The sequence below is a fragment of the Neolamprologus brichardi genome, chromosome 15, assembly GCF_056152115.1.
Source record: "Neolamprologus brichardi isolate AB-2024 chromosome 15, ASM5615211v1, whole genome shotgun sequence".
Lineage (NCBI taxonomy): Eukaryota > Metazoa > Chordata > Actinopteri > Cichliformes > Cichlidae > Neolamprologus > Neolamprologus brichardi.
The window spans coordinates 6,916,876-6,933,317 of record NC_142118.1 but is presented as its reverse complement, the minus strand read 5'-3'; the positions used below and the strand labels follow the sequence as shown (position 1 = coordinate 6,933,317).

Below are 16,442 nucleotides of genomic sequence, written 5' to 3'. Positions count from 1 at the left end.
AGGTTTCAGAAATCTGAGCAACACCTCCATCTTGTGGACACTTGAAACAGATTAAATTCAGGACACTCCTTACAAACAAGTCCATGGATCAGAGCTTCCAGTCATCCCACAATCCTCTAATGCACTGAATTACATATTCATCCATCATAAAAGAAAACGAACACCCCATCATGTGACTTTAAATCACAGATAAACAATTTTAATAACTTGACAAAAACACCACAAGGGAAACATTCAGACTTCAGTAAGACAGGTACAGCAAAAACGTAAAAGCTGAAGTAAGAACATGGGGAGGGAAGGCGTCGTGAGGGTGACAGAGCTTGTGAGGACAGTGTGAGCTCATTCAAGTACACGTCAATGCCAAAGCTTTGATAGTAGCCCTGTGACAAGAAATAGAAATCCAAATGTGTCTCTCTACATATATAACCCAACACTTTCCAGTGGTTCTGCCAATAGCTTTTCAACACCCAACAGTGCTCACAACAAAAGAAAAAACACATCATTATCAAATAAGACTATCACACTAAACCAGGGGGAAACATGGCCTCCCTCCTCTAATACACACACGTGCACGCACACACACAGAAACTCAAATTTAAATAGCTAATAATTAGATCCCGATTAAGCTTAAAAAAAAACCTAATCATCACAGCAAGTAAGCAGTTTCAATCCTCTGTAACTTTTGCTACATTTTAGGCTTGATTTTTTAAACCATCACTCTAAAAATGGAGAAAAGAGGAAAAAACATTTAGATATACATAAATCAGCCACATTAACAATGAGCTCAAAATTGCTAAATAGAGAATCATTGAATTTCAAAAGGGCTGTATTACGCTGTCACATCTTATGATAAGGCAGTGAGCTTATGGTAGATTATAGACTGGATAGCTTTCTAAAGCACCTCACTTTTTTGTTTTAGGAACAAGCCTGCTGTTGCATAACCACCGAGCCATGAACTGCAAACTGTGTACGACTATAACAACGACCATAAAAAAAAATTATATTCCTTTCTAAGGTTTTAGTTGTTTCTGCTCATGAGAGAGGACTACAACAAAGGTAACATGAGAGATCAACCCATATCAGAGGTGTTATGATGATGTTAGCTATTACATTATCCCACACGTAGCAATTTCATATAATATCTATGTAAAAATGTTAATTTGCTTCAGGTGACATGAACTGGGGAAAGTATGCAAGTCTGCAAGCTGAATTACTTGCATTACAACTTCAGTGGAAATTTTGCTAAGAGTCATAAAATGGATTCTCTAAACTCTCTCAAAACTGGAGGACCTGATTCCAGCTACTGCCTGCATCCTTCTTCTCGCTTTTACTACTCTCTATATTTTCATGAATTTGGTCTGAACACAGCTCAACAGACACAGGGCCACCGACAGAATGAAGTTTACATTAAAGTGGAGGGAGAATTTTAATTATTCCAACAATAATTTCAGGATAATGTTTGGCACATCAGTCAACAGGTTAATCACCCAGTGACACAGGTAACAGCACATTCAAAAGGTATTGCTCCATCCATGGGATCTTTTAAAGATGCATACTGGTTTTTAAACTTTTTTGCTGAACTGAGGAGAGTTTGAGAACTTTTCAAATGTCCCAGTCACACTTCTGTCACAGTGCACTGCCCATCAGGACTACGTGAGCGGAGACTGAGTGTAGAGCTAGAAGGCCTGCCCCTTGGAGGGACTCTGGTTGGCTGGATCTCTCTTAGCGGCCTCTGCCTATGTCTTCTTCGTGCCACTGATTCTTCTCGATCTCTCTCGCACTCCTTCTCGTCCTCACTCTCACTGTTGCCAGATGCAGATTCATACATCTGAAGCTCGTCATCGCCTTCCACCTCTTCACCCTCAGGCTGGCTGATTAGAAGCTGAGAAAAAGATGCCTCCAGGGTCGAAGGTGACAGAGACATAGGACTGGTGAGATGATGACGCCCCAGGAGTGTTTGAGGTCTAACAGGGGGGCAAGACACAATAACAGGAAAGGAAGACGGCGATTGGCCAGCAGAGTCCGATCCATCAGCTGAGCTGACACGCTCTGTTGCTGCCGGAGCAATGACAGGTAAAGCAGGAACAGGGGTAGGTTCAGGGTCTAACCTTAATCCCGCCACCCCCTTTTTAGGAATATCTAGAATGTCCCTCTTTATCTTGCGCCTGCGACCATGCTCATTTCTGCGGTACTGGACCATGTTTTCCAGATCAGCCACATAAAGAAACCCCGCAATCAGCATCTCTGTGCTCTTTCTGCCCTTGGCGAAGGCCTCCTCTAGCTCTCGGCTTGTCCTCTCATCGTACTGCCACCAACCGTTGCGTCCTTCATAGTACCATGCATAGTCTCCGCAGGATTCACCTCCTACTCCCCCGCTTCGGCTCAACCCAGAAGCCGCTGCCTTCAGTTCTTCAGGTGACAGGAGAACGGGCCGCTCCAGGAAGTCCTCAGGGATTTCCTGTCGGCAGAGAGCACAGCGCTTGCTATGCCAGGAGGCACCTTTCACGCACAGGAAGCAGAAGACATGGCAGCAGGGGAGGCGTACAGGATGGACGCAGCTCTGCAGGCAGATGGCACACTCTGGGGTAGTGCTGGTGCTGGTGGAGGCAGCATCTCCCACTTCCTCAATGAGCTTGGAAGGTCGCAGGGCGTTTGCTGAGAGGTCCACTTCTCCACAGCCTGCCATGCTGCAGGGAGAGAGTCACAGCACAGCTGATGGGACATGCATGCTGCAAGCTAAACAGATTTAGTGACTCACTGACAAAAACATGGGAATGCAGCCCAAGTTAGCATGCGCTGCTCTGCTGACACTTCTGGGAACGCCCTCGTTCGCATATAGCACAAGACTGTTTTCAGGGCAAATATCCCCCTTTGAACATTACTTCCCAAATAACTGTAGCTTTGAAAGCCTAAATATTACAAACAACAGACAGGCCAGCATACTTCTCGTGACTTTATCGGTCTGCAAATCGAACAACAAAGGCCTCTCTGTTTGGCAGAGCTAATGTAGCCACCCAGCTAGGCTACTGTTGTGCTAACGTCAGCTTTTCAGCCCCAAGTTGCATAAACAGATATAAAACTACTTGTCATAATGTTAAACTCTGGCATTGCTTTTGTGACTGTAACCAATTTACAGTCGGATAAGTTAAATCATTCATTCAGCCAAAGTTAGCCTGCTAGCTCCAGCAGTGCATGTAGCTAGCCTGCTAGCTGTCAGTGTGTCTCCGGGCTGCTAAAGTTGCCTATAAATATACTCACCTGAACTTGGGATACCTCGAGAAGCGTCCTCAGCTGAAGGCCAGGTTGAGATATTTCCACAGCTGCATTTATATTTGGTTATGAAGTTATGTATGACAGGAAATGACTGTGTTGCTACGTTAGTTGAGCTCTGTGCCCTGCCCAGCTAACTTCAGTACTGCTGGATGTGCTGCAAACACTTTCCAGCGGTGATACATATGTTGTGTAGATCTGGTGTGTGTGGCTGCACAAAGTAGGTAAAAAAAGGAGTGTATTTCACAGTAAAAGAGGGCTTCATTAAACCTGTAAAGAGTTATGGTTTAGTATGTTGTACACCTTAAAAAAGAACTAACTTTATTTAATTTTTTTTTTTTAAATAACTGCGATTTACTTAAGAAAAACAAATAATAAACCTAAAAAAAACCATTTGTCCTACTCAGGTATAAGATTTTCACTTTTAATTAGACATTGTAGTTACTGTGTGTTGTGCTTGGCGCAACCCTGTTACCAGAACTCTAAAAAACTGAACCCAGAGTTAAAAAACTATTGTTTGATAAATTCTTACTCATCAAGTCAAAGATATACATACTGAATACTCATTCCCTATGGTGTTAACACCCAGCTCAAACACATTTTTAAAGAAATAATCAAAAAGTAATTTGCATATATGCCTTTAAATTTGCATAATATTTGCGACATCTAGCTTTTGTCTTAAAAATGTCTTTATTTAGGTTTACCAGGCAAAGAAAAAAAATCACACTAATGAAGCCTCAAAAAGTCATGTCTCAAATATAATGCACTAGCTTGGCATCAAGGGATTAAAATATGTTTAGAAAAAAGTTTAACATGGTTCACATTTTGTCTGAGGTCAAATGTCATTTATACAACAAATGCATGTTTTAATATTTTGTGCAGGGATTAGTTTCACATTCATCAGTGGCACAGAAAATGTCCTGCAGCCGTAGAATGGCAGTGATTCTATAACATTTTCATGCAGTTGCTACATCTGGTGATTGTATTTGCTAAATAATATTGCAAATATAATCAAATTATCTGAACTTTATTATCTGTGTTAACAGTTCAGTAGGAAAACGGTGAAATTATTGCACACGAATGAGAGATAGACACACAGGATGACAAAATTACAAACTGTAAATATAAACCAATCAGCAGCAACGTTAGGATTAAAACCACTGGCATAATAGAAGATCCTTAGGGTCATGTTTGAGGCACTTTTGTTTTCAGGGAGATCCATGGTGGGTGGGAGTTGGTGTCGGTTTTGTGGCTTATCTCAGTGCATGGAGAACTTTGAAGTGTTTAGGGAATCCACAGCACTGGTGCATCTTTTGTATGCATTAAACATTTTGCGTTTCTCAGCCATTTTGAGCTTCTAACAAGCACAAACGCAAAGTTTTCATCATTAAATGTGAAAGTATAATTTGCCCCATACTTGCCCCAGGCTCTTGTGCTGATTTTAGTCCCCAAAAGAGTAGTGTTCTAGTGAGGCATAAACTGAAGCACAGATGAACCTTGGAAATTAATAGCTAACATACAAGCATGTCCAGATGAAGATGTACACAAGCACTTTAATAAAGTTAGTCATATCCATCCACTTCAGTCATAACTGTGGACTGTATAGAAAAATCTGGCTTCTTTTAGATGAAAGAGCACATTAGTGCATAAATTCAACAACGGATGCTAAAGATGGAGCTGCAAGGCAGGAGGGGAAAAAAAGGAAGACACGGGAGATTCAACGATGTAGTGAAGGAGGACCTTCAAGCAGCTTGAGGCGACTGTTGTTGTGATTTGGCACTATATAAATAAAATAAAATTGAATTGACATTCAGAGGGCTGGTATGATAGAGGAGGATGCTAAAAAAGAGGTGAGTTGATCCACTGTGGTGACCCCTGAAAGGCAGCCAAAAGAAGGATGAGATCAAATGGTTTAGAAGAGGCTTCTTTTAACTCATTACAGGCTGCTCCTGAGTCTCTTTCTGATGGCGCACTTCCTGATCTCTGACAAGTGTGAGCAGGGGTTACCATATACAGGCATTTTTTGAACATTTTGCTTGTAAAATTGTGTACAACATACCAAACCAAAATAATATACAGGTTCAATGAAGCCCTCTTTTTCTGTGAAACACTCTTTTGTTTGTGTACGGTGTGCAGCCACACCAGATCTGCCCCATGTGCAAATCTATGCAGAACATTTAAAAAGGAAATACATTGATGAACTTTCATGGTGCTATCACTTAGTTTGTTTTTCTCTACCCTTTCCAGCTTTTGTTTGTTTGCTTATTTACTGTGTGTTATTTGTGTTATTTATACTTTAAGGGCTGATTAATAGAACATTTCTATCCCAAAATGGTGGAAAAGTGATTCATTTCTTATGGTATCTTGTAATTGTTTGTTTACTTGCTTGCTTACTTCTTTATTGGAAATGTATGCACATTTGTGCATTTTTACACAGAAGATGCCTCATTTGTAGAGGTAAAAAGAAAAAAAAAAGTTAAAATTAATAGAAAAACAGAAAAACTGTAATATAAAAAAACAAACAAACCAAACAGATTTTTTTGTGACAGGTGAACACACCTATCAGGACATACTTTTCTACATACATTTACAAATGTATGTATTATATCTTCTTGCTGCTGTTTCCTGTACTGTACATATTATTTTTATGCCAATATTTTCACTTACTTAAAAATTATTTAACTTCGCTTTTATTATGTTATTTTATTATTGTTGAATTTATAAATTTCTCTACATCAAATTATAAGATCTCCACCATGGGCATGTTACTTTTACTTTTATCTATCTAAACAGTCAAAGTCTCAACCCTAGTATTTTGTCATGTTTGCCTTAAATCTTCTACCCTTTTTATTTATTTATCTATTTATTTATGTGTTGGTATGTTAAAATACAAGGTGAGAAAGCATTTACTGCTTTGCACAGTAATGAATATGAAACTCTAGATGGCGCGGATGTAACAAACAAGGAGGCAAACGGCTTATAAGACCACGAAGAAGAATCTAAACCGGAAGTTAACAAAGCGGGAGATTAGAAAACGTAAACAAACGTTTTTCGTGGGGTGTGTCTTTTTTGTTTCACAGAGAAACTTCATCGACATGTTGAACAAAGCGCCCAGACTGAAAAGTACAATTAAGACGAAGGCGAAGGGCAACATAAACGTGAGGCCGGCGTCAGAGGCGATGGTAGGCTATCGCTTTGTCCGCAGCTGACCGGTAGATGAGCGACGCTAAATAACAGCTGGTTTTTGCTCCTGTGTGCTCAGATCGAACTGCTGACACTGCTGTTCCTGAACAGCCTGGCTGAAGAGGCGAAGGCCAAAGCGTTTGAGGAGAAATCTGCGACGATCAGAGCTCAGCACGTCAGGGCAGTCTCCAAGGTCGGTTTATGTTCACAGCACTGCATTAACAACACAATCATGTAATCAACCAGTGATTAGAGATTTACTATTCATTAGTAAACCATTAGTTAATCTATTGATTCCAGATTAATCGTTTGGTTCTGTCTCTCCGTTTAACGAAACAACCTTAAAATTAGAGATCTAATTATTTTAAATATTTCCATCACTGTATATAACTGTAAAGCACTAAATGTAAAAGTAAACTACGTTTTTTTTTCCCCTTTTTGGAGGGGTCTTGATTGAATAACTGATATATAAATCAGCCCTTACAGCAGAAAATACATATTATTTAATATTAAAATAAACAAACATATTATTTCTCTGCACACACAATCAAATCATATGTTAGCATTTCAAAGACTTTTAAAGAATTGCTCGACGCTAGGTAGTTTCTGTTACTGTAAAATAATAACAGCTATCATCTTGTTACATTATGAAGTTTTTCTTTTAATCATTGTAATTGAAACTACATAAAACAGCCATAATTTTATTCCCTCAGTATGCTGGCACTTCTTCATGTTATTAAAGATATTTTAAACGTACTGTACAGAAGTTAGAAATTTCAGTGTTGTGTCAAATTGAGCTCACTCTAAAATTTTCCCGTTCTTTCTTTACAGAAAGTATTGAAAAAGGCGAGAGGATGATGAAGACGGTGAAGAGCATCATACACATTATTTTGGAAGGCAGTAGCAATATTCTTTCATATTTTTAATGTCTTGTTTTGAGCTGAAATCCCTTTTTTGAGTTTTTTAAATTATATTTCCGTGCAAGTAAACACTGTCCTTTAATTGTTCTGTATTAAACATTCATGAATTTTACACTGCCTAATTTATGTATGACAACTTAAAATATAGAACACAATTTTTTATTCTTGTCTGAAAACATTTGGGAGCAAATTCCTTTAGAAAGTCCACATTGAAATGCCTGCAGGCAGTTATTTGGGCATTCATTTGGAAGCCAAATTAAATAACTCCCTACTTAAATGTAGTTAAATTTCAGTGGCCAGTGATTCATCAAACCTGCATATACATAATCACCAGTCAATCCTGATCAGACCTGATTAAGTTTGCTGACTTGACCCCAAAATAAGGTTTTAAAAAGCTGTATGTGTACAGATGAGCTCTCTCAAGTCTCTTAAGATGCTGTTTTGTTCTCCCATCATATCCCATGATTCACAGCCTCTTCAAATTCCTCACTTCTTCACACTACATGTATTAGTGTGATGAAGTGATATCCTGCTGGTTCCAGGTCACCACAGGGTTCCTCATAGTGAGCCAAAAGTCGTAAAAGTGCCTGATTGTTCTTTTACAGTATCTGCTAAGTTATTAATGAAAAGAGTGTCATGTTTGCTCAACCGGCACCCTGACAGCAGATGTAGCGGGGGAGGGGGTTCAAAGTCAAAGTCACCTACATAACAACCAAGAGTCAGGGGTGGGAATTAAACATTTTTGAAAACATGAGTTGGAATGGGTTGATTTATACTCCAAATATGGGGCTACTGCTCATTTACATAAACTTAACTATACGAACTTTGTTCATGTATGAGGCAAAAGACATGTTAATTTATCATGTTTTATTATCTTCATTATATTACCCTAGATATGGATATATATATATATATATATATATATATATACATTGAAGTGACAAATGAATCTAAACTTTATAAAATAACAAACACCTGAAGTCTGTAGAATGTTTGTGACATCACAGTGCAGCAGTCTGCCTGCTGAGAGTTTGTGCACTGTTGATGTTAACAAAGGTTACAAGAGGGTTGGGGAAAATGTGGAAACGATAATGATGGAACAAACACAGATTTGACAGAAAGGTAATAAAACAGTGGGGCAAAAGGAATATTCCTTACAGTGGTCCCTCGTTTATCGCGGGCGTTACGTTTCAAAACTAACCCGCGATAGGTGAACTCCATGAAGAAGCCAACTTCATTTATTTATTTATTTTTACAATTATTATAGATGTTTTAAGGCTGTAAAAACCCCTCACTACACACTTTATACACCTTTCTTAGACAGGCACAAACATTTTCACACTTTTCTCTCTTGTTTAAACACAAAGTTCAAACCTTCATAGAAAAATAAGTCCAGTATTATAGAATAATAATAATAATGGATTGGATTTATATAGCGCTTTTCAAGGCACCCAAAGCGCTTTACAATGCCACTATTCATTCACTCTCACATTCACACACTGGTGGAGGCAAGCTACAGTTGTAGCCACAGCTGCCCTGGGGCAGACTGACAGAAGCGAGGCTGCCATATCGTGCCATCGGCCCCTCTGGCCAACACCAGTAGGCGGTATGAATGAAACCAAAGGTACCTGCGGCCTTTGACGATGCAAAACGTTTTGTTGACATTGTTGTTTTTGCTGGGGAGAAAACTTACAAACATACAGTACAGCACTTCAGTGTCACAGTGCTAGTGATTGAAGATTTATCTATGATTAACAAGCTGAACACATTCTGTACTGTGGAGGAGACATGGCATTAGATTGACTGACAATGTGCTGTAAAAAAAAAAAAAAACATGAAAAATTGCAAAAAAAAATCTGCGAAAGAGCGAGGCAGCAAAAGATGAACCGCGTTGTAGTGAGGGACCACTGTATTCAAAATGATAAATTATATTGCATGTTGTCATTCGGTTCAGGATCAGGCTCTAAGTGTAAAAACTAATCTACAAAAGCTGAATCCTTGTTGATAATCCTGGTACCTCGGGCAGTTTATGTAGTAAGTTTCATCCAGAATGATTAATGTGTCTAGGAGGAGTTGGGGGCAGACATACGCTACGATCATTCTTCCAGTGTTAAAGGGCTCCTCTTGATTTTAAAAGAAACACACTTTACAACAGGTCAGTGGCTAATTTCACAATAAACTCAGACAAACTTGTAAATAGCACAGATATTTCAAACACCTGTAAGTAAGATATTTTCACCTAGATATTCACAGATCTCGATTTCTAAAAATGATCTCACTTGATGCTGTGTCGCTTAAATCTGACAGTTACAGGAACACTGGTTTTAACATCTGAACTGATTCCCTGAAGTTGGACACTGACTGGGAGTCTCAGTCACACTTACATACAATCAAATGTATGTACATGATACTGTACAAGTTTTCCTAGTTGCAAAATCAACTGCTGGAGCGGCGTCCTTCCTCATTTTTATCCAGAACTATTCAGAGAGAGCCCACCTGACATATTGGTAATCCACGCAGGGGGCCACAATTTGGGACTCATGTCTGCTCATCAGGTTTCTTCTGTTATTCTGTCATGCATATTCCTGCAATAACGAGCATCACGTGTGGAGATATGGAAGTCCAGGGAAGATCAACAAGGACAGGAAGACTGTGAAGGCCAGCATTAGAAAGGCTGTCCACTGCTTTGGCGGAGTGGTTATTGCACATCCCTGCTTGAGATTTTTTGACAAGACAATCTTTGTACCTGACGGAGTTCATTTCACCATGATAGGAAATGAACTACAGTGGGGCAAAAAAGTATTTAGTCAGCCACCGATTGTACAAGTTCCCCCACTTAAAATGATGACAGAGGTCAGTAATTTGCACCAGAGGTACACTTCAACTGTGGGAGACAGAATGTGAAAAAAAAATCCATGAATTCACATGGTAGGATTTGTAAAGAATTTATTCGTAAATCAGGGTGGAAAATAAGTATTTGGTCACCTCAAACAAGGAAAATCCCTGGCTCTCACAGACCTGTAACGTCTTCTGTAAGAAGCTTTTCTGTCCCCCACTCGTTACCTGTATGAATGGCACCTGTTTGACCTCATCATCTGTATAAAAGACACCTGTCCACAGCCTCAACCAGTCAGACTCCAAACTCCGCCATGGCCAAGACCAAAGAGCTTTCGAAGGACACCAGGAAAAGAATTGTAGACCTGCACCAGACTGGGAAGAGTGAATCTACAATAGGCAAGCAGCTTGGTGTGAAAAAATCAACTGTGGGAGCAATCATCAGAAAATGGAAGACATACAAGACCACTGATAATCTCCCTCGATCTGGGGCTCAACGCAAGATCTCATCCCGTGGGGTCAAAATGATCATGAGAACGGTGAGCAAAGATCCCAGAACCACACGGGGGGACCTGGTGAATGACCTGCAGAGAGCTGGGACCAAAGTAACAAAGGTCACCATCAGTAACACACTACAACGGCAAGGAATCAAATCCCGCAGTGCCAGACGTGTTCCGCTGCTGAAGCCAGTGCATGTCCAGGCCCGTCTGAAGTTTGCCAGAGAGCACATGGATGATACAGCAGAGGATTGGGAGAATGTCATGTGGTCAGATGAAACCAAAGTAGAACTTTTTGGTATAAACTCAACTCGTCGTGTTTGGAGGAAGAAGAATACTGAGTTGCATCCCAAGAACACCATACCTACTGTGAAGCATGGGGGTGGAAACATCATGCTATGGGGCTGTTTTTCTGCCAAGGGGACAGGACGACTGATCCGTGTTAAGGACAGAATGAATGGGGCCAAGTATCGTGAGATTTTGAGCCAAAACCTCCTTCCATCAGTGAGAACTTTGAAGATGAAACGGGGCTGGGTCTTCCAACATGACAATGATCCAAAACACACCGCCCGGGCAACAAAGGAGTGGCTCCGTAAGAAGCATTTGAAAGTCCTGGAGTGGCCTAGCCAGTCTCCAGACCTCAACCCCATAGAAAATCTGTGGCGGGAGTTGAAAGTCCGTGTTGCTCGGCAACAGCCCCAAAACATCACTGCTCTTGAGAAGATCTGCATGGAGGAATGGGCCAAAATACCAGCTACTGTGTGTGCAAACCTGGTAAAGACCTATAGTAAACGTTTGACCTCTGTTATTGCCAACAAAGGTTATGTTACAAAGTATTGAGTTGTATTTTTGTTATTGACCAAATACTTATTTTCCACCGTGATTTACGAATAAATTCTTTACAAATCCTACCATGTGAATTCATGGATTTTTTTTTCACATTCTGTCTCTCACAGTTGAAGTGTACCTCTGGTGCAAATTACTGACCTCTGTCATCATTTTAAGTGGGGGAACTTGTACAATCGGTGGCTGACTAAATACTTTTTTGCCCCACTGTATTTCTGACAAGCATCCACTCAAGAACATCAGGAAAATTCTTCAGCCTCTATGGACTAACTGCACATATGAATGAGAATATGAAATAAATGCATTAAAAATAAATGGATGAATTACTCTGGGTCTATTGTTAAGAAATAAACACATTTTTATACTATAATTCACTGTTTAATTTATGTGTTTCCTATTCTGAACTGCCTGAAAGATGCAAAATGAATTTCAGTGCAAAGTGGCAAGGATGAATTATAGATGCATTTTAATAACAACTTCAACTTGTCTCTATATCAGCTTACAAATAAATGTGAACTGAATATGAAAATAATTTGACATGAATTACCCTTCTAGTATTTGTCATCTAAATGATTGGGAATCCCAATTAAACTGTTACAATAAAAAAGGAGTAATTTACATTAGTGGAGTCAGGATTAAAAAAAACAGTCAGGAGGATATGGACAATAACATTTCTTATCTATGATTTAATTTGTTATTATTGCCGGATAGGCAAAGTGGGATAGAGTTTCTAAACTAATAGATTTGGAATAGGCTTCATCTGGCCAATACATATGCATATGCACAATGCTGGACATTATATAAATTTGCAGTAAACTAAAAGAAAGCGAATGCCCAAGACTTATAAAGCACCCACATTGATTTAAATGCACACAAATATAATGCAGATAATATCACTAATATGTAAAAAATAATTATTATTTAAAAAATCTATTTAAATCATAAAAGCAAATTTTGATCAAAATGTATCTAAAAAACAATACCAGGTAAGATCATTGAATTGAACTGAAATAAACTACTTTGACAATTTAGTATAAACAAGTTACAGTGTTATATAACTATGTGAATGGAATGATAGAAGATCAAAGGAACCTGCCTCATGACATCACAGTGCATGTGGCTTTTAGCATAGAATGTTGAAGGATAAGATAAAAGGAACATGCCTAATGACATCACAGTGCATGTGGCTTTGATCATAGAATGCGAAAAGGCTTAAATACAAGACAAACCTTATAGAGGTCCTTAATTATACACACATATTACTTTGTTTTACACAGAACATCTGTACTAAAGCAACATTTAGCACAAGAGAATAACCACTTAAAAAACACAAAACAAAAGAAAAACACCCAACCAAAGCATGCCTAAAAGGGAGGAAAAAAACAGAATTGAAATGACAGAAAAATCCAATGCATCTAGTGAAAGCAGTAAAACATCGAATATTTGGCTGGCTTATGCCACATTTGAGATACATCATTTCTCAAATGCGGGAAGGCAAGAAGAAACACGCCTGCCAAAAATCACACCAAACCCTGGCCAAAACAAAGAGGAAATAAGGAATAAATCTAAAAGAGTAGGACGCAGGAGTCTCTGTGCAGTTCCTACTTGTTCTTTTCCTACATTACCACAGAAACCAGCCTGCCCTACTGGACCAAAGCCAGCCACTGTGACCGTTAAAACTAGGATGGTGCCAGACAGGAAACTGCCCCAAAATCACCCAAACCAACAACAACGGAGGAATCGATCTAAAAGACCAGAAAGCAAATGTCCCGATGTAATTCCTACTGGTTTGTCACTCATGTTAGCACAGAGTTCCCTACCCCCTATTCCACTAAAGGCACCCACTGTGAGCTCTAACACTAGGAAAAATTTTCCAGTTAATCACATGGTGCCAGACAGTAAATGGACCCAAAATCACCCAAACCAACAAAAATGGAGGAATCGATCTAAAAGACCAGAAAGCAAATGTCCCGATGTAATTCCTACTGGTTTGTCACCCATGTTAGCACAGAGTTCCCTACCCCCTATTCCACTAAAGGCACCCACTGTGAGCTCTAACACTAGGAAAAATTTTCCAGTTAATCACATGGTGCCGGACAGTAAATGGACCCAAAATCACCCAAACCAACAAAAATGGAGGAATCTATCTAAAAGACCAGAAAGCAAATGTCCCGATTTAATTCCTACTGGTTTGTCGCCCATGTTTCCACAGAGGCCACTCCCGCCTATTACATCAAAGGCACCCACTGTGAGCTCTAACACTAGGAAGTCACAAAACACAGTTTTCTCAGAGGTATTTCAGAAGGCATCAGGAGATCTCTATTCGCTAAAAATGCATATAGACTTTTGGAAAGCCAAATATGCCTCTTCTGTGAATGCTGATGAGCTTGTTGAAAAAGAAACCCAGCAATACTTGCAAATGTTTTTTGAAAGGCGCCTGGCGGAGAGCTCTTGTGGCATATTAAAGAAAACATCTAGTCAGACAACACCAAACTCAGGTAAAGACACCCTGAACAGTGGTACGTTTCAAAACATGTCTACTAATGAGGAGGCTATGCAGGATGCTGCCAATATGAAAAAGCAGTTGTCACAACCAGTGCTGCCAGAGAACCCCCCTGACATGACAAAGAAAACATGCAGTCAGACATTATCGGATAAGACAGTTCAAGACTTGCCAACAGAACATGACGAACTTGACAACACAAAGACTGGTCAACCGATTACTGACAGTTCTTTGTCAACAGACATCTGTGAGGACAACTCAGAGGATGTCAGTGCTGGAAGTAAACTGGAATCTATGGCTTCTGAGAGTCATGATGAAAAACCAAAAGGAAAAATAGATGTCCAAAAGTTCAAGAGAGCACTGATAAAACTATATATCCAAAGGAAAATAGCCACTTCACAGGCGCCTGACGAGAAAAGTGCCTCTCCTGAGTCAATGTTGACTAATGATGACGTTGTGCAGGGTGCTGCCTTTATGAAAGAGTTGTCAGAGAGCTCCCTTGACATGACAAAGAAAACATCCAGTCAGACGATATTGGATCAAACACTTCAAGACTTGCAAACAGAAAACAATGAACTTGACAGGACAAATGCAGGTCAATCGTTTACTGATGGCTCTTTGTCAACAAATATCTTTGAAGAAGATACAACTGGTAGATCTCTACTCAAATCGGGCAATGACAACAACAAATATATTGATGAGTCACAAAACACAGTTTTCACAGAGGAATTTCAGAAGGCATCAGGAGATCTCTATTCGCTAAAAATGCATATAGACTTTTGGAAAGCCAAATATGCCTCTTCTGTGAATGCTGATGAGCTTGTTGAAAAAGAAACCCAGCAATACTTGCAAATGTTTTTTGAAAGGCGCCTGGTGGAGAGCTCTTGTGGCATATTAAAGAAAACATCTAGTCAGACAACACCCAACTCAGGAAAAGACACCCTGAACAGTGGTACGTTTCAAAACATGTCTACTAATGATGAGGCTATGCAGGATGCTGCCACTATAAAAGACCAGTTGTCAGTACCAGTGCTGTCAGAGAACCCCCCTGACATGACAAAGAAAACATCCAGTCAGACATTATCGGATCAGACAGTTCAAGACTTGCCAACAGAACATGACAAACTTGACAACACAAAGGCTTGTCAACCGATTACTGACAGTTCTTTGTCAAAAGACATCTGTGAGGACCACTCAGAGGATGTCAGTGCTGAAAGTAAACTGGAATCTATGGCTTCTGAGAGTCATGATGAAAAACCGAAAGGAAAAATAGGTGTCCAAAAGTTCAAGAGAGCAGTGATAAAACTATTTAACCAAAGGAAAATAGCCAGTTCACAGGCACCTGACGAGGAAAGTGCCTCTCCTGAGTCAATGTTGACTAATAATGACGTTGTGCAGGGTGCTGCCTTTATGAAAGAGTTGTCTGAGCGCTGCCTTGACATGACAAAGAAAACATCCAGTCAGACGATATTGGATCAAACACTTCAAGACATGCCAACAGAAAATGATGAACTTGACAGGACAAATGCAGGTCAATCGTTTACTGATGGTTCTTTGTCAACAAATATCTTTGAAGAAGATACAACTGGTAGATCTCTACTCAAATCGGGCAATGACAACAACAAGTATATTGATGAGTCACAAAACACAGTTTTCTCAGAGGAATTTCAGAAGGCATCAGGAGATCTCTATTCGCTAAAAATGCATATGGACTTTTGGAAAGCCAAATATGCCTCTTCTGTGAATGCTGATGAGCTTGTTGAAAAAGAAACCCCACAATACTTGCAAATGTTTTTTGAAAGCCGCCTGGCGGAGAGCTCTTCTGGCGTATTAAAGAAAACATCTAGTCAGAAAAAACCAAACTCAGGTAAAGACACCCTTAACAGTGGTACGTTTCAAAACATGTCTACTAATGAGGAGGCTATGCAGGATGCTGCCAATATGAAAAAGCAGTTGTCACAACAAGTGCTGCAAGAGAACCCCCCTGACATGACAAAGAAAACATCCAGTCAGACATTATCGGATCAGACACTTCAAGACTTGCCAACAGAACATGACGAACTTGACAACACAAAGACTGGTCAACCGATTACTGACAGTTCTTTGTCAACAGACATCTGTGAGGACCACTCAGAGGATGTCAGTGCTGGAAGTAAACTGGAATCTATGGCTTCTGAGAAACATGATGAAAAACCAAAAGGGAGAAAACGTTCGCAAAAGTTCAAGAGAGCAGTGAAAAAACGATTTCACAAAAAGAAAACCACCTCTTCAGAGGCACCTGACGATGAAAGTGAACGTCAATCAAGTGCCTCTCCTGAGTCGACATTGACTGAAGATGAGGCTACGCAGGATGCCGCCAATATGAAAGAGCATTTGTCACGACCAATG

The 16,442-nt window shown here is 39.8% G+C and overlaps 2 protein-coding genes across 2 annotated transcripts; one reads left to right on the top strand and one right to left on the bottom strand.

The window, feature by feature from the left end:
- Positions 1–169: 169 nt before the first annotated feature.
- LOC102793290 (E3 ubiquitin-protein ligase rnf146-like) lies at positions 170–3,443 on the bottom strand. The gene is made up of 2 exons (XM_006797239.3): positions 3,259–3,443; positions 170–2,687 (listed from the first exon to the last, which is right to left on the bottom strand). The coding sequence occupies exon 2, from the start codon at positions 2,684–2,686 to the stop codon at positions 1,616–1,618; it is 1,071 nt and encodes a 356-aa protein (XP_006797302.2). The 5' UTR covers position 2,687; positions 3,259–3,443; the 3' UTR covers positions 170–1,615.
- A 2,825-nt stretch (positions 3,444–6,268) lies between these two features.
- Positions 6,269–7,467, top strand: cenpw (centromere protein W). Its single transcript, XM_006797240.3, has 3 exons — positions 6,269–6,452; positions 6,533–6,646; positions 7,285–7,467. The coding sequence occupies exons 1-3, from the start codon at positions 6,366–6,368 to the stop codon at positions 7,309–7,311; spliced, it is 228 nt and encodes a 75-aa protein (XP_006797303.1). The 5' UTR covers positions 6,269–6,365; the 3' UTR covers positions 7,312–7,467.
- Positions 7,468–16,442: the final 8,975 nt, after the last annotated feature.

What these genes read in the sequence shown, in the direction of transcription:
- LOC102793290 (XM_006797239.3), bottom strand. Translation starts at nt 2,686, where the DNA reads ATGGCAGGCTGTGGAGAAGTGGACCTCTCAGCAAACGCCCTGCGACCT.
- cenpw (XM_006797240.3), top strand. Translation starts at nt 6,366, where the DNA reads ATGTTGAACAAAGCGCCCAGACTGAAAAGTACAATTAAGACGAAGGCG. An exon ending in GGCCGGCGTCAGAGGCGATG is followed by an intron (nt 6,453 to 6,532) that starts GTAGGCTATCGC and finishes CTGTGTGCTCAG; the next exon opens with ATCGAACTGCTGACACTGCT. An exon ending in ACGTCAGGGCAGTCTCCAAG is followed by an intron (nt 6,647 to 7,284) that starts GTCGGTTTATGT and finishes CTTTCTTTACAG; the next exon opens with AAAGTATTGAAAAAGGCGAG.